This window comes from Scyliorhinus canicula, chromosome 7, assembly GCF_902713615.1.
Source record: "Scyliorhinus canicula chromosome 7, sScyCan1.1, whole genome shotgun sequence".
Classification (NCBI taxonomy): Eukaryota; Metazoa; Chordata; class Chondrichthyes; order Carcharhiniformes; family Scyliorhinidae; genus Scyliorhinus; species Scyliorhinus canicula.
In genome coordinates, this window is record NC_052152.1 from 209,093,874 (window position 1) to 209,114,690 (window position 20,817).

At 43.9% G+C, this 20,817-nt stretch overlaps 1 protein-coding gene across 7 annotated transcripts in view; it reads left to right on the forward strand.

Moving 5' to 3' along the window:
* Positions 1-20,117, forward strand: part of ralgapb (Ral GTPase activating protein non-catalytic subunit beta) — a 140,298-nt gene extending 120,181 nt beyond the window's left edge. For all 7 annotated transcript variants that reach the window (XM_038803826.1, XM_038803829.1, XM_038803828.1 and 4 more), the window contains 9 exons: positions 510-719; positions 3,449-3,607; positions 6,453-6,618; positions 10,670-10,792; positions 12,464-12,600; positions 13,645-13,753; positions 14,214-14,292; positions 15,255-15,403; positions 18,147-20,117. In XM_038803826.1, coding sequence (XP_038659754.1) covers positions 510-719; positions 3,449-3,607; positions 6,453-6,618; positions 10,670-10,792; positions 12,464-12,600; positions 13,645-13,753; positions 14,214-14,292; positions 15,255-15,403; positions 18,147-18,340 — 1,326 coding nt within the window. In that variant the 3' untranslated portion in view covers positions 18,341-20,117. The remainder of the gene's footprint in view (positions 1-509; positions 720-3,448; positions 3,608-6,452; positions 6,619-10,669; positions 10,793-12,463; positions 12,601-13,644; positions 13,754-14,213; positions 14,293-15,254; positions 15,404-18,146) is intronic.
* The last annotated feature ends 700 nt before the right edge of the window (positions 20,118-20,817 follow it).

Here is a 20,817-nt window from a genome sequence, read left to right on the forward strand (position 1 = left end):
GGAAACATGGGACAGATTGAGGAGAAGAAAACCACACGGGTCAGTTTGCTTGTAAATTACTGCCTGGACCATAGGGCTGTAAATGTTTGGAAATACCTCTGTTGGCCTTGTCTTGTTATGTAAAGTTTGCAATGAAATGTTAAAACATATATATATTTTTTAAACGCTGGGTTTATGATGCTTTGGGGTAAGTATTCATTACCTGAATGTTGTTGACAGAACCTAACTTTGAGTTTGGGTACCATGATATGTTTTTAAAGTATCTTGCTATTAAAATGTGGAGATAAATTATCCTAATCGGACACCAATCGGTTAGAAGTGTTAAAAACTCACCAAGATGGACTTGTCAATTGAGGCTCCGCTGTTATGTGAAACAAAATGGATCAATAAGGTAAAGTGTTTCTATTGAAAATTCACAATCTAGAAGTCAAAGAAATGCTTTTGAAAATATAGTGACTGTTGGATTGTAGGAATATCTCTTCATATTCTCTGTTTTGAAATTTTTGCAGCTGGAAGTTCAACACGAGAAGCTGAAGAACTTGATGGCCAAACAGATTGTCTATGAAACCGCACTGGAAAAGATCAGTGAGGAGAGACTGACAAAGACTCTGTTCCCTGACCCAGTCACTGAATGCATCCCCCCTCCTCCAGCACAGGAGTTTCAAACTGCTCGCCTTCTCCTGTCGCACTTTGGCTTCCTATCTTTGGAAGCACTGAAGGTAAAGATGATTCCTTGACATCTTGTGAAAGCATTATTAATTTTCATTACTGATTTACACCGTCACCTGTCCTGTCTCGGAGCTCACAGAGCTCTGATTTACACCCAGTGAATAATCACATTCCATTTGGCTATCAACTCTGGACTCCTCGATTGCACAATAACAACAACAAATCTGGTTATGCTATTGTGCATTTTTAGACATGATTTATTCAACAAAATGTCGATTCAACTATTTACTAACAAATTTATGCAACATAATATGTGCCACATTGATTGGATGCGCCACGTACAAGCTGAACCTCTCCTGTGGTTCTGTGGTCTTCACAGAAAGGCTTCTCTCAAAGTTTTGAATTATCTGTGGTTGAAATAAGGGGTTGAATTTCCACATTCCTCCCAACAGTCGGACCAGATACAGTCTGGAGTCCCGTTACAAGCACAACATTGTAATGGTGTGGTTCATGCACACCAGGACCTCAATCTCCATTGCCCAAATCAGTCTGTCTACATTCTGAGGGATGAAAATGAACAGAGGCGGAAAGGGGGAACCCTGGCCCAATTTAGGAGAACATAAATACTCCAGAGCAAACGGTATACAAGTACTGGCACTGATCAGACAATCACTGAGAGATCACAATAAACAGTCAGGATTACCCCAATACCCACATGGTGATGTCTTCCACAGTCAGAAATATGCTGAGCTCTTTTTTGGACATTTACCTTAAATCTGGAAAAATATGAATCCAGCACCAGGTAGGACGAGGAGTGTCCAGCTCTGAGTGCTCGACGGGGCAAGGCCAGGCACCTGTCCTGGCAGGGACTGGCAAGGCCAGGCACCTGTCCTGGCAAGGACTGGCAGGGACTGGCAAGGCCAGGCACCTGTCCTGGCAAGGACTGGAAGGGACTGGCAAGGCCAGGCACCTGTCCTGGCAAGGACTGGCAGGATCTGTCTGTGATCTAAGGCCCCAGAGGTGGAGCAGGCAGGTGGAAACAGACGGGGCTCGGGGCCATTGCACTGCCTGTGGGGGGGGGGGGGGGGGGGTACAGGACATGGGGGGCTGGCGATTCAGGACCCCTGGCTCCAAATTGCTGAGTTGCAAATTGATAGGGGGAACCCCCAAAGTGGTCAGTAGATATTGGCTCTCCTTTCATTCAATGCAAAAGCTAACATTGGGTTTGGAAGACTCTTAACCTATCACGTGTGCCAACAAGTTGATGCTTAGGTCAGTAATTCGTGCTGAAGCTCCCTGGTCACTAACTTGGTTCTGTATTTGTGTAAATTGCACTGCTCCTCCCCAACATCGCCAGCTCAAATATCCAATTTTCACAGAGTGAATCCAATCGTTTCTTCAAATTTCCTTACAGTCCACACTTGGGAAGACTATTGAGTCCCAGCTGTCTGACCTTACACTGGTACCAGAGGAGGTTTGAGCTGGATAACATTTGGTTTCCCATGAAATTATCAGCAACCTTGCAAGGGAGCATCTAAAACAATTCCCGAGGGGAGCGTGGCACTCTTCTATTACTCCATCCTCTGCCAATAGGAGGCTGGTGGGGGACTGGACCTTCTGACGCTGTGGATATCCAACTTACAGTGAATTCCCTGACGTGGGTGTTTCAATGATGTGATCACTTATCTCACTTATCATGGGTTGTCAGGGGTGGGATGTCCAGTGGTTCCATTTCAAAGAGAACAAAGAAAATTACAGCACAGGAACAGGCCCTTCGGCCCTCCAAGCCTGCGCCGATCCAGATCCACTATCTAAAACTGTCGCCTATTTTCTAAGGATATGTATCCCTCTGCTCCCGGCCCATTCATGTATCTGTCTAGATACATCTTAAATGACGCTATCGTGCCCGTCTTTACCACCTCCATCGGCAATGCGTTCCAGGCACCCACCACCCTCTGCGTAAAGAACTTTCCACACATATCTGCCTTAAACTTTTCCCCTCTCACCTTGAACTCGTGACCCCTTTTTGAATAATTGAATCCCCCACTCTGGGGGGGGGAAAAGATCTTGCTATCCACCCTGTCTATACCTCTCATGATTTTGTAGACCTCAATGAGGTCCCCCCTCAACCTCCGTCTTTCTAATGAAAATAATCCTAATCTACTCAACCTCTCTTCATAGCTAGCGCCCTCCATACCAGGCAACATCCTGGTGAACCTCCTCTGCACCCTCTCCAAAGCATCCACATCCTATTGGTAATGTGGCGACCAGAACTGTACGCAGTATTCCAAATGTGGCTGAACCAAAGTCTTATACAACTGTAACATGACCTGCCAACTCTTGTACTCAATACCCCTTCCAATGAAGGAAACCATGCCGTATACCTTCTTGATGTCCATTCAGATGTCCTTAATTCTTACGGTTATTGCAATTGTTTACTTTCCTATCCACTCTCCTAAAACTACAAAGATCTGGAATTTTGAAATTCAAAATCCCCTGTGTAGTCTACTCTGTCTCTAACAGCACTGCAGATGCATCATCAGAACATGGACTGCAGCAGTTCAAGGCAGTGACTCACAACCAGCTTCTCAAGGACAATTAAGAAGGAGAAATAGACATACCATGAATGAATTAGAAGGAAATGATGGTGGGGTGTCTGTTTAAGGGGTTGTATTTGATAGTTATGTGCCCATTGCCCCAAACGTGACTTGTCGCACCCCTTTGTGATCACCTCCACCAATTCTACACAATTTACACCTATGTTTGTACACTTTCCTAGGAGCCAGGTAATAGCTGCCGTCCTCCTAATCTTATTGCACTTGATTCTACTCTTGCTGGGTTTTTTGATGATGTCGGGTACTTGGACTTGCTGCCTGGCAGGCCTTTCGAAACTGTCTTCATATTTTACATGAGACCTGGACAGAAAACCAGCCAAGAGGTAAAGACTTCTTATTTTGTGCGGAAATTGTTTTTTTAAAAAAAGGAAAATGACTTCACTGATCTTTTTGTTTACTCTCCTCTGGGATGTTAGCGTATTTGACACGGCCAACAGTTGCTGTCCATCCCTAGTTATCCTTGAACTGAATGGCTTGCTAGCCCATTTCAGGAGCATTTAAGAGACAACATAGAATACCTACAGTGCAGAAGGAGGCCATTCAGCCCATCAGGTCTGCACCAATCCTCTTAAAGAGCACCCTACCCAGACTCATTCCCCATCCCTGTAATCCCACCTAACCTTTGGACACTAAGAGGCAAATTAGCATGGCCAATCCACCTAACCTGAACTTCCTTGGACTGTGGCAGGAAACCGGAGCACCCAGAGGAAACCCACGCAGGAACTGAGAAAGTGCAAACTCCACACAGTCACCCAAGGTCAGAATCTAACCTGGGTCCCTGGTACTATGAGGCAGCAGTGCTAACTATCTGTGAATCTGGAGTCACATTCAGGCTGACCCAGATAAGCATGGCAGATTTCCTTCCCTAAAGGACATTAATTATGAAACTATCAATTCTAGATTTTATTTAAATATTTAAATTTCACCAGCTGCCGTAGTGGGATTCGAACCCATGGCCCCAGAGCATTAGACTGGGCCTCTGGGTTTCTGTCCAGTGACATTTTCGCTACGCCACCAACTCTCCTCTCTCCCCTTAATTACATGATATTGGGAAATGAAAACCTAATTGGAGCAAACAGCTGAATGAAATCATGAACTAAAATTCACTGTCGTACTCTATATTTGTTCTTATACAGATTAACTGTCTGTATTTTACCTGAATACTCAGCGTTTTCACCCAGTTTCTGCTTTGTCCTCATTCCGTGGGCACCACGGTAGGACAGTGGTTAGCACTGTTGCTTCACAGCATCAGGGATCTGGGTTCGATTCCCGGCTGGGTCACTGTCTGTGCGGAGTCTGCACGTTCTCCCCGTGTGTGCGTGGGTTTCCTCCGGGTGCTCCGGTTTGTTCCCACAGTCCAAAGATGCGCAGCTTATGTGGATTGGACATTCTGAATTCTCCCTCTGTGTACCCAAACAGGTGCCGCAATGTGGCGACTAGGGGATTTTCACAGTAACTTCATTGCAACCTAATGCAAGCCTACTTGTGACACTAATAAAGATTTTTATTCTGGCTCCAGAATTGGTCCAGAGCTCCCATTCAGCTGCCTTTGTTCAATCTTGCAGAGTTCTGTCCTGCATTTATGTATGTAACAGGTGTGTGGTTAACTCACTGTATGATAAAACGGCAGAAGGCATGGCTCATGTTGGAGGGGTGGTGTTGAAGAAAGAGTGCGGGCAAAATGGTTCTGAACTTGAAGGATGTGGTCTCTGATCTATTCACTGTGACAACTTGTAAACTATTCTGATCTGTTTTTGATCAGTTGGACTCCTTGTAGTGGAATCCCAAATTAAGAGTAGAGAATAATATCATGTACTGTCAGGAGGTGAATATGTTCCAGCTTAATTGAATTCATAGGCTCATCATAGAATTTACAGTGCAGAAGGAGGCAATTCAGCCCATCAAGTCTGCACCGGCTCTTGGAAAGAGCACCCCACTTAAGCTCCACACCTTCGCCCTATCCCCTTTAACCCCGTAACCCAACCTAACCTTTTTGGATACTACGGACAACTTATCATGGCCAATCCACCTAACCTGCACATCTTTGGACTGTGGGAGGAAACCGGGGCAGCCGGAGGAAACCCACGCAGACACGGGGAAAACGTGCAGACTCCACACCGTGACCCAAGCCAGGAATCGAACCTGGGACCCTGGAGCTGTGAAGCAACAGTTCTAACCACAATGCTACCGTGCTGCCCCGAATTGCATGAATGTCTGAAATGACAGTGGCATTCTTTGATCTGCAGTTTGTTCAACAATGAGACCATCTTTTACAAATTATAATTCTTGATTTATTGTATTGAGATCAACATGGTTTGCAATTGCCCTGTTGGGATGCACTTTTAAGGTTGTAGTTGCCAATTTTCTGTCTTCAACAAACAATTTATCATCTTCATATTAGTGCGCCCAATCCTCAGCTCGCAGACAATTCTACAAAATATCGTAGCTGGTTTCACGATTTGAAACTGCTCAGCAGTAAATTGTCTCTGAAAATGGATTGATGCAGAGTGAAAACACATTGGACTTGAACTCTGAGATTGTGTTAAACTGCATGTGAAATGCGCTACAACTGTGAGAGTGTGTACCACAAGAGCCAAGTCACTGACTATATGGAGCATTTGATTGGTCTGCTTACCATAAAAAAGCAGAACGAAATGTTGCCGCTCCACCTTCACCAAAATCATTGCAATGTAATCGAAATTGAAGTAAGACTACAAGCATAAGATCTTATCTTATGAAATGAAAATCACTTATTGTCACAAGTAGGCTTCAAATTAAGTTACTGTGAAATGCCCCTAGTCGCCACATTCCGACGCCTGTTCGGGGAGGCTGGTACGGGAATTGAACCGTGCTGCTGGCCTGTCTTAGTCTGCTTTAAAAGCCAGCGATTTAGCCCAGTGTGCTAAACAATAGGAGCAGGTGTAAGCCATTCAGCCCCTCGAGCCTGGCCTGCCATTCAATCAGATCGTAATTGATCTAATCTTGGCCTCAACTCCACTTTCCCACCTGTTCCCTATAACTCTTAACTCTCCTACAGTTATCTCAGCTTTGAGTACGTTCAGTGCCCTCAGCTCTCTGGGGTAGAGAATTCCAAAGCTTCACAACTTTCAGAGAAGAAATTCCTCCTCATCTCTCTTCAGTGGATGATTCTTTGTCTTGGCTTTTCAGATTCTCAAGAATATGGAATCCTCTAGCCATGTGCAGTCTCATTTCTTGGAATTTCTCCTGTCATTGGGATGGCCGGTGGATGTTGGGAAGCACCCCGGCTGGACTGGACATGTGTCAACCAGCTGGTTAATTAACAATGGAAATGGCAGTGAGGGAAAAGAACAAGGTATGTCGGCAAGATAAAAAATAAATTAACAATTGTTAAAAATCTGGCATTAAAAATACTGTTATAACCACAACCGATGTTTTTGCTCAGTAAGCCAGACCCCTGAGTGAAGTCTCTGATCATAAACCGTTTTTTTGTGAATGCCAGGAGGACGTACTACTGACCCCAAAAACGTAGGACTCCAGTTATACAGCACACCCATAGAATTTAAAAAAATTAGAAGATGTATTAAAAAGAAAAAAAGCTTAAGCACACAAGATTAAAGTTATACAATTAAAGAAGTCTTCTAAAACAACTCTACACCCCTACCTCTCTCTCACTCACAAAGAAGTAGACTGCCTTCTTGGCAACCACACCCTTATAGATTTTAACCATAAATATCCAATAATGTTGCCCAAGTCAAGAAATTGTTGTCACTTCAATAAAGGTATATCACACGACTTCCCAAACATTTCTACTCCTGATATGGAATTCCAAAGGGAGGTTCAAAAACAAACGTTTCACAGCAACTCTCACACACGGGTGCTGGTCTCCATGGCTTTTCCCCCACAGCCACCAGACTCAATTAAACATCCTTCCTTCAATATATTTTACCCCATTTCATTTCTGGTTCAATTGTCCTCAAATACCTCATTCAACTCACATTCTCCACATATAAAAATCTTTAATTTCCTACTTTGCCTCTACTTTTGGATCAATAACATTTAATACATATTTCGCTATTTACCCGTGGAACGTTTTGTAAGATGCAAATGTTCCTGGTCACCTCCAGACTGCCTTTCAAAATTCTGCAGCTGAAGAAACTTATCTCACTATGCAAATTGTAACTCACATAACCTCTCATTACAAAAGCATCAACCGAACACCTTTAACCTTTCATCTTTGACCTCACAGGCAACCTGTCTTGAGTAACCTTCCCCCTGTTTGCGTGTGTACGCACACATTTGCCTACCCATAATCCCCAAAAATATTTTCAACATCTATCATAATACTGAAATCAGGAAGTGCATCGTTTGTCAATTAATACCTGCCAGAGATAACTATCTCACACGCGGCACTTTACTACATTGGAAGAGGTTGAATTACAAGGAATTCTTTTGAAAGGTAGATAGTACCTTGGTGAAAGACAAATTGGGTGGCTCTTTTACACACTGCATAAATCCCACAAAGAATATTGAAATAAATAACGAGGTGTTTTTTGGTGGCTGCAATATAGTTGGTTATTTTGGTGGTTGCCATATTGTAGGAGGTTATTTGGTCCAACTAAGAGCTGTCCATTTACACCCATTTCCCATTCTTCCCCATTTACCTATAATTATCCATTCTCTTTTCAAAGCTATTCCAGATTCTGTGTCCACCCACTGAGACTGTTAAAAGGAGAAACAAGCTGAGGCCATTCAGTCCTCAAGCCCCACCTGCCATTCAGTAAGATAAGGCTGATCTGTGTCTTAGCTGCATCTGTCTCCCTGGGTTCTCAACTTTATTACCCTTACCTGACAAAACTCTTAGCAATCTCCGTTTTGAAATTTCTATTTGGCCTCTAAACTCAGCAATTTTGGGGGGAAAGGATTTTCAAATTTCTATAACCGTTGATGTGACAAAGTGCTTCCAGACATCATCCCCAAGGGCCCCCATTGTAATCTTATGGTTCTGCCCCCTTGTCCTGGATTCCTTACTAGAGGAAATAGGTTTTTCTCTCTACGCTGTCAAATCCTTTACTTAGCTGAAACATCTCAATTAAATCACCCCTTAATCATCTAAGCTGATGGGCAACACTGGTGCATTGGTTAGCAGTGCTGCCTCACGGCGCTGTGGACCCAGGTTCGATCCCAGCCCCAGGTCACTGTCTGTATGGTTCTCCCCGTGTCTGCATGGTTCTCACCCCCACAACCCAAAGATGTGCAGGCTAGGTGGATTAGCCACGCTAAATTGCCCCTTAATTGGGAAAAAAAACATTGGGTAATCTTTATTTTTAAAAAAAAGAAGAATTTTAGATCTAAGCTGAAGAGAGTGCAAGTTCATCCTATCTATCCTGTCCTCATAATTCCCTGCCAAGTCGCATCATCCTTGATCTTACTGGGTCAGGATCATACAATTGTTTTATTTGGCAAAATTGCCGGAACCTCATCAACATAAGGACAACAGCACTTTAAGGTGATGCTGAGCAGCCAATATCCACATCACCAATATCCCCCAAACAAACTTTTATATTGATTTCAGAACAAATTACAGAGGTATTTACATGTCAAGTGAATAGGAAAAGCTGCCAAATAGATTTCAGTGTAGTCAGACCTGAGGTCATCCATTTTAGAGTATAAATTATAGAACACCAGGGATCAGACACCATTTGTCAGTTATATAAAGCTCTGGTCTGACCATGTCTACAGTACCAGAGTAGTCCTGAGCTCCACACCTTGCCACGGATATATTGTCCTTGGAGTGAGTGCAGCATCGATTTAGCAGAATGATATCTGCCCTCCCAGGAGTCAAATTACAAGAAGGGCTGTAAATTTGGATGAAAATGTGAAAAAGGAGAATAAAAATTTTTTTTTTTTAAATTGCAAGAAGATTTTACACAAACGAGGGGTTTATGAGAAACCTTTCAGCCATGACTAAATGGCGGAGCAGACTCGATGGGCTGAATGGCCTAATTCTGCTCCTTTGTCTTACATAGAACATTACAGCGCAGTATAGGCCCTTCAGCCCTCGATGTTGCGCCGACCTGTGAAACCCCTCTAAAGCCCATCTACACTATTCCCTTATCGTCCATATGCCTATCCAATGACCATTTGAATGCGTTTAGTGTTGGCGAGTTTAGTGTTGGCGAGTCCACTACTGTTGCAGGCAGGGCATTCCACGCCCTTACTACTCTCTGAATAAAAAACCTACCTCTGACATCTGTCCTATATCTATCTCCCCTCAATTTAAAGCTATGTCCCCTCGTGCTAGACATCACCATCCGAGGAAAAAGGCTCTCACTGTCCACCCTATCTAATCCTCTGATCATCTTGTATGCCTCAATTAAGTCATCTCTTAACCTTCTTCTCTCTAACGAAAACAGCCTCAAGTCCCTCAGCCTTTCCTCATAAGATCTTCCCTCCATACCAGGCAACATCCTGGTAAATCTCCGCTGTCCCCTTTCCAATGCTTCCACATCCTTCCGATAATGCGGCGACCAGAACTGCACGCAATACTCCAAATGCGGAAGCACCAGAGTTTTGTACAACTGTAACATGACCTCATGGCTCCGAGACTCAATTCCTCTACCAATAAAAGCTAACACACCGTACGCCTTCTTAGCAACCCTCTCAACCTGGGTGGCAACTTTCAGGGATCTATGTACATGGACACCGAGATCTCTCTGCTCATCCACACTACCAAGAATCTTACCATTAGCCCAGTACTCTGTCTTCCTGTTATTCCTTCCAAAATGAATCACCTCACACTTTTCTGCATTAAACTCCATTTGCCACCTGGCTTGACTGGAGCATCCTGTTCGTGGAAAACTCCACTTGTGCATGCCAGCAGCGTGAAACAATAAGCTTCACCTGTGGCTCAGATTTAAGCTACTTTATCCTCCCAGAGTAATTTGAGGTGGACTGGGCACTTTTCAGGTCTGAAAGTATCCATACATAACACAGTGAGCATTGATCTGATCGAGGTAGCCATTATCTCCGCAAATAAACAAAAGCTTGGGACAGTGGTTCCCTGGTGCATTTGCCATGGCAACATCTCAATCAGAACCAACTTGCCAACCGATCCACAGCATTTCCTCATACAGTATAAATTGTTGTTCCCATTGGAGACATTTTTCCATCTCTCCTGGCGAGTGCAAGTGACCATTTGATGGATTTTTTTTTTTTTTTGCCAACCTAGATATTAAGAGACAAGGGGGAAATGTGGATTTGTAGAGTTAGGTCATAGATTAACCATGGTCGCACTGAATTGTAAAACAGGCTGCAGAGGCCACTCCTCTTCCTATGGTCCAAGTTGAGCTGTACCAATTTTCTGGGCAGGTTTTGTGTCATTTTTCCGATCTTTTCATTCTCAGAGGAAACGGTGACCCCTGAAGATGCTGGAGGAGGTATTTTTAACGGGGAGAAGAAAGCATTATATTATGCTGATGCCTTGACTGAAATTGCCTTTGTCGTTCCCTCTTTTATGGAATCATCCAGTAAGTCAAATTTCAGCCATTTGTGAAAACCTTCTGTACACATGTCATACACCCAGTGGGTTTGGTTCACTGTCCTCGCAAACTGCCTCACCTTCTCGCACAAACATTCTGCATTCTGTTTAGCACAGGGCTAAATCGCTGGCTTTTAAAGCAGGCCAGCAGCACGGTTCGATTCCCGTACCAGCCTCCCCGAACAGGCGCCGGAATGTGGCGACTAGGGGCTTTTCACAGTAACTTCATTGAAGCCTACTCGTGACAATAAGCGATTTTCATTTCATTTTTTTTCATTTCATTTAAAAACCATGTCAAATAATACACACAAGAATTTTTCATGTGGGCTCAGATTAATTAATTGTAATTCGTGTGTGTGGTGTGTGTTAGTGATATTGTCAGATTTTATTGGTGTAATTTGTCAGCTTCAAACTGAGAATTGCAGGCAGCCACAGGGAAAAAAATGTAATTCTCTTTTCTTTTGTAAACTTATAACTGAGCATCATTTTAAGATGCTGAGGGGAGAGAGTTATTTTGCTCGTTACTATGAGTAGTGATGCCACCATGACTGCATTTCTGAAGATTTGCATTGGGGTGAAGCTCACTTCTGTGAGTTACTGTCCTGTAAAAATACTGATCTGCTGAACCTCTGTATGATTATTACCCATCGAGATCAGTGCAGTTCCTGGTTATTCTAACATGTTGTAAAATGTCCCCATGCCTTGGTAACGGTTCCATTATTTGATTAAGCAAAATTTTAATTAGGTGAACTTCTAATAAACTGCTTTACCAATCCAGAATTGTCACAATGAGTTTTCCAGAATGCCTTGATCCATTGCAATTTGCATACCGCCACAACCGGTCCACAGCTCATCCCGAGAGCATCTCGACCACAAGGACTCCTAGGTCAGACTACAGCTCCGCCTTCAACACCATAATCCCAGCCAAGCTCCTATCAAAGCTCCAAAACTGAGGACTTGGTTCCTCCCTCTGCATCTGGATCCTCGACTTTCTGACCCACAGACCACAATCAGTAAGGATAAACAACACCTCCTCCACGATAGTCCTCAATACTGGGGCTTCGCTAGGCTGCGTGCTTAGCCCCCTACTATACTCCCTATACGCACACGACTGTGTGGTAAAATCTGGCTCCAATTCAATCTACAAGTTTGCTGACGACACGACCATAGTGGGTCAGATCTCGAACAACGATGAGTCAGAGTCAAGGTGGGAGACCAAGAAAGCACAAGAAAGCCTATACTTGGTCAGGAAATGAAGGAGATTTGGCATGTCCACACTGACTCTTACCACCACACGGATTGAAGCTTAAGCCATTATGGTTGACATGAGTCAGATGGCCATGCTCAACTATCAGGAGAGCAGTGAAACACCAATATTGCAAAAGGCAGAACCCTCGTTACTGTAATGAACCCCCGTTGAGATGCGGAATTGAGAAAAAGTTTGTTTATAAGCAATTTGGATTAAGATGCTTTCTGGAAAGCATTCATCTTCAATTGGCATTGAACGAAATGTTCATTTAATTGTCAAATATCTATTAATGTAATTTTTAAAAATAAATCACGGTCATTGCCCTGATTGCCATTGCACAGCCATTGAATCCACATTTCAAGTCCGCCGGTATTGCAGAAAGACATTAATTTCCCTTTGTTATACTTGCAGCTGACTCCTCGGAGAGTGGACTCTCATCGCAGGAGGCAGAGACACAGATGGATCTACTGCCGAGCCTCCTGAAACAAACCCCACTGACCCTGGAGCTCTTCCCAAACCATTCCGAAAACCTTAGCAACTCCCAAAGGGTGAGATTCTCACAACATAGAAAAGGGTTGCAGGTTTATTCCTGCAGTATTTAACGTTGTTTCAGTTCTGTCTGCAGAAATGTGAGGGTGTGCACATGCATGAAAATGCACTCCTCACCTCCCTTCAAAACGCTTGGTGACTGGATTATGTTAGCAGGGCTTTGTGACAATTCTCCTGATTTCTCCTCCACTTACCGATTAGGAAATGCTAGATGGTAGTGGCATCCAGGTGTGGTGGTAAACTAAGCTGCTTGTCTCCCTGCCCCTCTAGTTAAGGCTAGATGATGCTATTGGCAATGCAGCATGGACTTTGTGACCTGACCAACGTTCCTCCTTAAATTAAGGGCACTGGAAATTAGCCATTTATCTCATCACTGTTTGCATGATTGGTTATGTGCAAACCGCCTGCCAGATTTCCCTAAATATCAGCAATCACTGCTCTTAAATGTCATTATCACCATGATTCAGTGTGAACATTTCCACCCCTGACGGTTCTAGGTTGACATTCCCAGTGCGGGGGGGCTGACGGAGTGCGGGGGGGCTGACGGAGTGCGGGGGGGCTGACGGAGTGCGGGGGGGCTGACGGAGTGCGGGGGGGCTGACGGAGTGCGGGGGGGCTGACGGAGTGCGGGGGGGCTGACGGAGTGCGGGGGGGCTGACGGAGTGCGGGGGGGCTGACGGAGTGCGGGGGGGCTGACGGAGTGCGGGGGGGCTGACGGAGATGCCATATTTCAGATGTGCTTTAAACAAAGATCCAGTCTGCCTTCTAAAGTGGGCATAAAAAGATCCTACGGTGCTGTTCAAAGAGGAGAAGGGGAGTTCTCCCAGTCAATTGGTCAATATGCATCCCTAAAGTAAGATCAACAAAACAGATTATCTGGTAATTCATCTCATTGGCGTTCTTAGGGCTGTAATCTGCACAGATTTGTTTTATAGGGACTGCACTTTAAAGAGTAACTTATTTGATGTTATTTAAGTTATTTATTTAGCTGTGAATCATTGAAGCCACCATTCCATTTAATTGAGTATTTTTTCTCTCCAAAGCTGAGTCCTACACAGAAATCTAAGAAGCTGCCAGTTGGTCGAACAGTACCTCCACTGGGCCCTGAAACAAAGGTCATTGTTGTATGGGTCGAGCGCTTTGATGACATAGGTATAGTATTTCTAAGAGGCTACTGTATTAATGCATTGTCAAGTGCTGCTTTGTATTATAGCTGTAATTCACTGGGGTTATATTCAGGAAAGGGTTTGTAAATTTCAGTGCTATGTCTCCACACTGCTGTGGAACTATAGCCCTTGGCATATGGGTGCTTGGCCATGTATGTGTTTTTGATCTCTCTGGGACTTGGGGATATGCGGAGCAGACAGGAAAGTGGTATAAAATCAGCGGTGATATATTGAATTGCAAAGCAGGCTCGAGGGGCCAAATAGTCATCTCCTGTGTTATTTCCTCATGCTCTTGTGGAGTTTCAAACATGCTCTCACTTCCTGTCAAATAACACCATGTTACAAGTCTTGCCGGCCTGTGACCCCTTCCAGCACTTTTTACCCTGCCGAGAACCTCCTCTGTTGTTGCAGTTTAACATGTCTAATATTTATTGATCTTTTTCTAGAAAATTTTCCTCTGAATGATCTTCTGCCGGAGACCAGCACTGGAGTAGAGACCACTACAAACAGCAGCACATCGCTCAGGTACTTTCACTCCTTTTTAAATTATGAGATCCAGAGTTAGCACTCTTTCTCCATACTTACTGAGATCTCCTTTTGGTCAGACTTTTAAGCTGTTGCTTCTGAGGTTCTGGAGGCTCCAATTATGTACTGACTATCAGGAAGTTCAGTGGCTCTGAGCTGGTTCACGAGGCATGTTGCTTTCTGGTGAAAGCCTCATGAGGGTATTCAGTTGGGGGCATGTCTCTGCTGCCTGGGAAGCCTGATACATCATTCACTTAGTCCAAAGCCCGTGCTGTACACAGTTAAAGTTGCATTGAGCTATCGCGGGAGTCTGTAAAGCTGAATATTATGTCATGTTTGGTTTGTTTGTGATTTTTTTTCACACTGTGGTCGTCCAGTTGCTTGATTGGATGTGATGTTTCGTTCAAAATCTTCTTGTGTGTTAATTTAAGTTTTAAAGATAATTTGCCTGAAACAAATGCTGTGATAATGTTTCCGCCTTAGACACAGGGCTGGTGCCAGGGGACTGGGGAATTATGAATGTTACATCCTTGTTCAAAAAGGGGACACTAGAAAAATGTGAGCTGCTCCCTCTGCACTAGCACTCCGTTATGACATAAGGTCATAATAAATAGGAGGAAATCACCAGAGGAAGGAGCAGTGCTCCGAAAGCTAGTGTTTGAAACAAACATGTTGGACTTTAACCTGGTGTTGTAATACTTCTTACTGTGCTCACCCCAGTCCAACGCCGGCATCTCCACATCATAATAAATAGGAGCATATTTGGGCCATTGAGCCTGCTCTGCCATTCATTGAGATCATGATTATGGCCTTAACTTTCCTGCCTGTCCCCCACAAGAGGAAGCATCCTGTCAGTGTACACCCCTCAAGCACCCTGAGAATTGAATATGTTTCATTAAGAGAGTGTTTGCCTGTACACACTGAATTGAGTAACTTTCCTTTATCTGGTCTCATTATTTTAGGGCCACCACGTCAGACAAGGATGTGCCGGTCATTTTCATCCATCCCCTGAAGACTGGTCTCTTCAGAATAAAAGTTCAAGGAGCTACAGGGAAGTTCAGCATGGTGATTCCATTGGTTGATGGAATGGTCGTGAGTCGGCGGGCATTAGGTAAGGGCACCAACTAGCTGAGAATTGAATGTCATACTTTGTTTTGAGCTAAGTGCAAGATTGATTGCCTGCTCAAAAGTTACAGCTGCTGTTTGTTCCCATTCACTCGTGGCGTGAAGGATATTGATGGCATGTCGCAGTATCGTGGCGTGAAGGATATTGATGGCATGTCGCAGTATCGTGGTGTGAAGGATATTGATGGCATGTCGCAGTATCGTGGCGTGAAGGATGTTGATGGCATGTCGCAGTATGACATGTCGCAGTATTGTGGCGTGAAGGATATTGATGGCATGTCGCAGTATGACATGTCGCAGTATTGTGGCGTGAAGGATATTGATGGCATGTCACAGTATCGTGGTGTGAAGGATATTTATGGCATGTCGCAGTATCGTGGCGTGAAGGATATTGATGGCATGTTGCAGTATCGTGGCGTGAAGGATATTGATGGCATGTCGCAGTATGGCATGTTGCAGTATCGTGGCGTGAAGGATATTGATGGCATGTCGCAGTATCGTGGCGTGAAGGATATTGATGGCATGTCACAGTATGGCATGTCGCAGTATCGTGGCGTGAAGGATATTGATGGCATGTCACAGTATGGCATGTCGCAGTATCGTGGCGGGAAGGATATTGATGGCATGTCGTAGTATTGAAGAACCAGCACAGGGTGCTGCTTAAATTCTAGGTGCAATGTTCCATTTGCAGTGTCCCACTCACTGTGTTTCCTAACTCCACCTTGTGCAACGTTCACTTGAATACTACAAAGATGCAGATGCAATTTTAAATCAGCTGAAATCTCTTGCAGAATTGCAATTGCGACTTCGGGTTTGGCCAAAGGAAATTGCATTTCGCCCATAAATGGTGAAGTGGTCATTTGGCTTCCAGCATCCAGTGGTCAAGCACCAGCTAGAATCCCCTGCTCCAAAAGAGCTGGACAGAGGCTGGCAATTCTGTGATGAGTAACCCGCCTCCTGACCCCCAAACCTGTCCACCATCTATGAGTCATAAGTCAGGAGTGTAATGAATATTCTCCACTTGCCTGGATGAGAGCAGCTCCAACAACACTCGATAAGCTCAACACCACCCAGGACAAAGTAGCCACTTGATTGGCACCCAATTCACTCTCTCCATTACTGCCGCATAGTGGCAGCAATGTGTACCATCTACAAGATGTACTGCAGCAACTCACCAAGGCTCCTTCGACAGCACCTTCCAAACCTGCTACTTCTACAACCTAGAAGGACAAGGGCAGCATTTGCATCACCATCTGCAAGTTCCCCTCCAAGTCACTTGTCATTCTGTCTTGGAACAATATCGCCATTCCTTAAATATCTCTGGATAAAAATTATAAATTCCCTTCCTAACAACAATGGGTGTACGTACTCCACATGGATTGCAGTGGTTCAAAAAGGGGGTTCACCACCAACTTTCCAGGGGCAGTAAGACATGAGCACAAACGTTGACCTTGTCAGCAACACTCATTTCATCAGCTGTTTGTTCAATGAGAACTTTCAACTAAAGAAGGGAGGTGCATTTCAAATAAAAATGATCGGGACTTAGCACCTCACTAAAATCAAAGACGTGGGTAAAAATCACCAATTGAAATGAAATCAAAAGTTCGAAACATCAGGGAAGTCTCATAGTATCAAAGTTAAAAGCAAGAGGTTTAAATGGAGACCAGCTCAGGTCTTGAGATGCTTTTAAGCCACAAGGCCTACCTGTGTACAGGTTTACTAATATCATAGGGCTGTCCATTCAAGCAGAGCTCACTCACTCTGAGCAAAGTAGCACAATGATTACCACTGGAGTTGAGGAAGATCAGATTTAGATTAATTCTCTCCCCCCCCCCCCCCCCCCCCCTTAATCTGACATTCTCTGACATATGTACCATTGTCCAAGCTGGCATTGGCACAGTGATTAGCACTGTTGCTTCACAGCGACAGGGACCCAGGTTCGATTCCCGGCTTGGGTCACTATCTGTGCGGAGTCTGCACGTTCTCCCCCGTGTCTGCGTGGGTTTCCTCCGGGTGTTCCGGTTTCCTCCCACCAGCCCCGAAAGATGTGCTGTTAGGTGAATTGGACATTCTGAATTCTCCCTCTGTGTACCGAACAGGTGCCGGAATGTGGCGACTAGGGGATTTTCACAGTATCTTCATTCCAGTGTTAATGTAAACCTATTTGTGACAATAAAGATAATTATATGATTGCTCGGTGTGAGACTGGAGTCACGTATAGACTCAGCGGGTAAGTATTGGAGGTGTCCTTCTTGAAAAGGTATTAGTGAACCAATTGGATTTCTACTAAAATGTTACCAGCTTCCATGATTTATTTTTAAATTGAACTTAAATTTTCACGTTGCTGCAGTGGGATTGATCTTGTCTACTCCAGATTGTGAAACAAAAGCAAGGGTTAGCATTCCAGGAACAGAGCTGCCCTACTAGAACACCGGTTTGATTCACATATGCAGTGTTTGATTAGATGGCAAGCAAGGAGATCTTTTGGCTAAGGTATCTATTCCCAGAGTTTGGAAGCAGGTGGGGATAAATGGCTTCTTCCTTCAATTTGCGTGTTCTTAAGTTGCTCTCATGTCTGCTATGCTGTGGATCATGTTCAACATGGGGACAGCCATTTGGAGATGGGAGACTAAACGGTTACAGTGGAAGGGAGAGGGAGAACACTACCACCCCAATAAAACTAAAACCATGTAATAATCTGTATGACATTTGCGTGCTTTTTGTTTCAGGGTTTTTGATCCGACAGACAATTATAAACATCTGTCGAAGGAAGAGGCTGGAAAGTGACTCCTACAATCCTCCCCATGTGAGGAGGAAGCAGAAGATAGTGGATATTGTTCACAAATACCGCAACAAGGTCCTGGAGCCAGGATTTTACACCTCACTGTTCCAGGAAGTGGGGCCGAAATCCCTGAACCCATAGATGCACTGAGATCCATGCCGAGAGTATTTATAAGCTATTTTACTACTTAGTCAGGCACTTGGCTGCTCGAGAATGTGATGTGAAGCACCGACTGGTATCCAGAGCTCTGGAAAGCAGTATATCCCAGCTGGTTCTGTGTAAATGTGTATTAAGGACGTAAAGTTGATTTTTGAGAAATATATAAAACCCATTTTATACTGAACTGCAAGACAGCCTTACTGAACATAAGCGAATTTCTGTACAATACTTGAAATCTGTATTATGTAGTGTATCTTTGATCAACTGTGCGGCAAGCTGTGCAATACAGCTGTACTCTTAGCTCCCAGACGTTGCACTGAATCCTAATGCGGATAGACAGTTGTAGAGGAGAAGTGAGTTTGGGGCAGTCTCAATCAACACACTGTTGGACGTGATTCCACAGCACAAAACTGCCCTACCAGTTGATAGTTAGCATTAAAATGAAACGGAATGGGGCTAGGGCTTGGAAAATGGAAGTTATCATTTTCATTAGCCAACCTAGGTCAGTGATTTTCATTGTTAAGACACCGGGCCACATATGGTTGGAATGTTCATACCAAGTCACATGATGATTCTTCACCAGAAAACGCTTGTCCTGGAATCACCCTTGTGAACACGAGAATATAATTCGTGCAGTTATCAGTTCCATACAATCCCCAACATTCCCACATTACCCGTTGCAAACAGACAACATTATCTTGATTTTCAGTCTTCCGAATATTCAGCAAGCTATGAATATTCATACCGAAATGACATTGGGAGCCACACTACTCCAAGAAAACTAGAAGGAATGTAGAAGGGTTTAGCAACATGGGGGAGTGAGGATGTCCACATAGGGTACCAATGGTAACGGTTCTTTCAGTGTCCCAACTGTGGAGCTCTGAACTCCAGTCCTTGTAATCAGAGGTTAAACATCACTCACCCAACCCAACCCAGGTAGTTTGTGTTTGCATTCAACCGTGGAAGAGCTATGATTTGTTTTTATGTTATTTTCTCTATCGCACCCTAGTTCAACATCCCCAATCTTTATATGTTCCTAGCAACCAAGTGGGGTCAAATTCACGAGACACCTTGCTGCAATTTCTTCTCGTAACAAAAGATAAATTCAGTGTTCACCCGTGAATTGGGATTTTACACTGGTTCTGCATTGGATTTCACATACTACCTGGAAGCTTCCCTCTCTGTAATCCTTTCCTCATCATAGTAAGGCAGGAATTCCCTGTACCAGGAACAACTTGTAACTCCAGACCTGCTCTATGGAAACCACTGACCTAGGCTGCGGTTTAAAATAAAGTTATCCTGAAAGTGCGCAAGTTTGTTTCAAAGCCTTCCACGCACCATGCAGAATTGTTTTTACTTTACACGGTAATCACAAAGCATTTAAAATATTTTTACAGGTTTTATTTTTGTACCATGATAGCTTGGTCGCTTCCATTTGAGGAAATAATGGTTATTTTTAAACCTGTATCTCTGTTCCCAAAACATTTGTTTTTATTTGATAAACGAACCACATTAGAAATCGTACAATTGAACACTTTACAGTCATCAAAGCTAATAACAAACTTTAGTGAATGCCATCAAAACCCAAGATTTAGCAATATGCAGGGTCCAAATATCAACATTCCCCCCACCTTTCAGTCTCCCTTGTGTTATTTAACACTTTCTGAATGGCACCCACCTTCCTACACAAGTTCAGTGCTTTATTTTAGTTTGCTCAATGGGGTGGTTTGAAAAAAATAAAGGTTTTTTTTAAAAAGAATTTAAATGCCGCGATTAGATTTCTTCTCCCCCCCTTCGTAGCCAAGCCACTAAACGGGTGCCAGTTGCAGGCAAGCGTCTGTATTGGTGAAATCTCCGTGATCGAGGACACAGCTGATCGATTAGCCAGCCTTGCTGAGAGAGGGAAACCTGGCTTACGTTTAACCTTGGTCACAGGGGGAGGTGGAGGGGGCGCCATGAATATCTAACGAGTGACACTCGAACTGTCTCTATGTACCTGCTTGACAGTCACACCTTGATTCGTGCCAAACTGTGCTCATGTTTCATGGGCTCTTTGCCCACAAAAGATTTTTTCCAACAGTTGAACAGAAACTCTATTCATATGAATTTCTCACTGGATTGATTTCAGAATAGTGATTGATTTCTATGCAATTCAGATACCAAGAAACAGACTTTGTTGCAACACATTTTGAGCTTTTTGCAATGAATGAGTGAGGGGGTACAGTGAGCTAAGCAATACATTCGATGGAAACAGAAAATGCTGCAAATACTCAGCTGCCAGTTCGTGCTCACTATTTCCAGGATTTTCTCCTCTTATTTCAGATTTTCAGTATTTTGATTCTGTATTGAATGATTTTGATGGGGTGGGACGGGCTGGTGAACACATGAGAGCTGTTGTAAAAAGATTCAACACATTGATTGTTCTCGCGTCACAGATGTGTGTTAAATTTTGTGCGTAA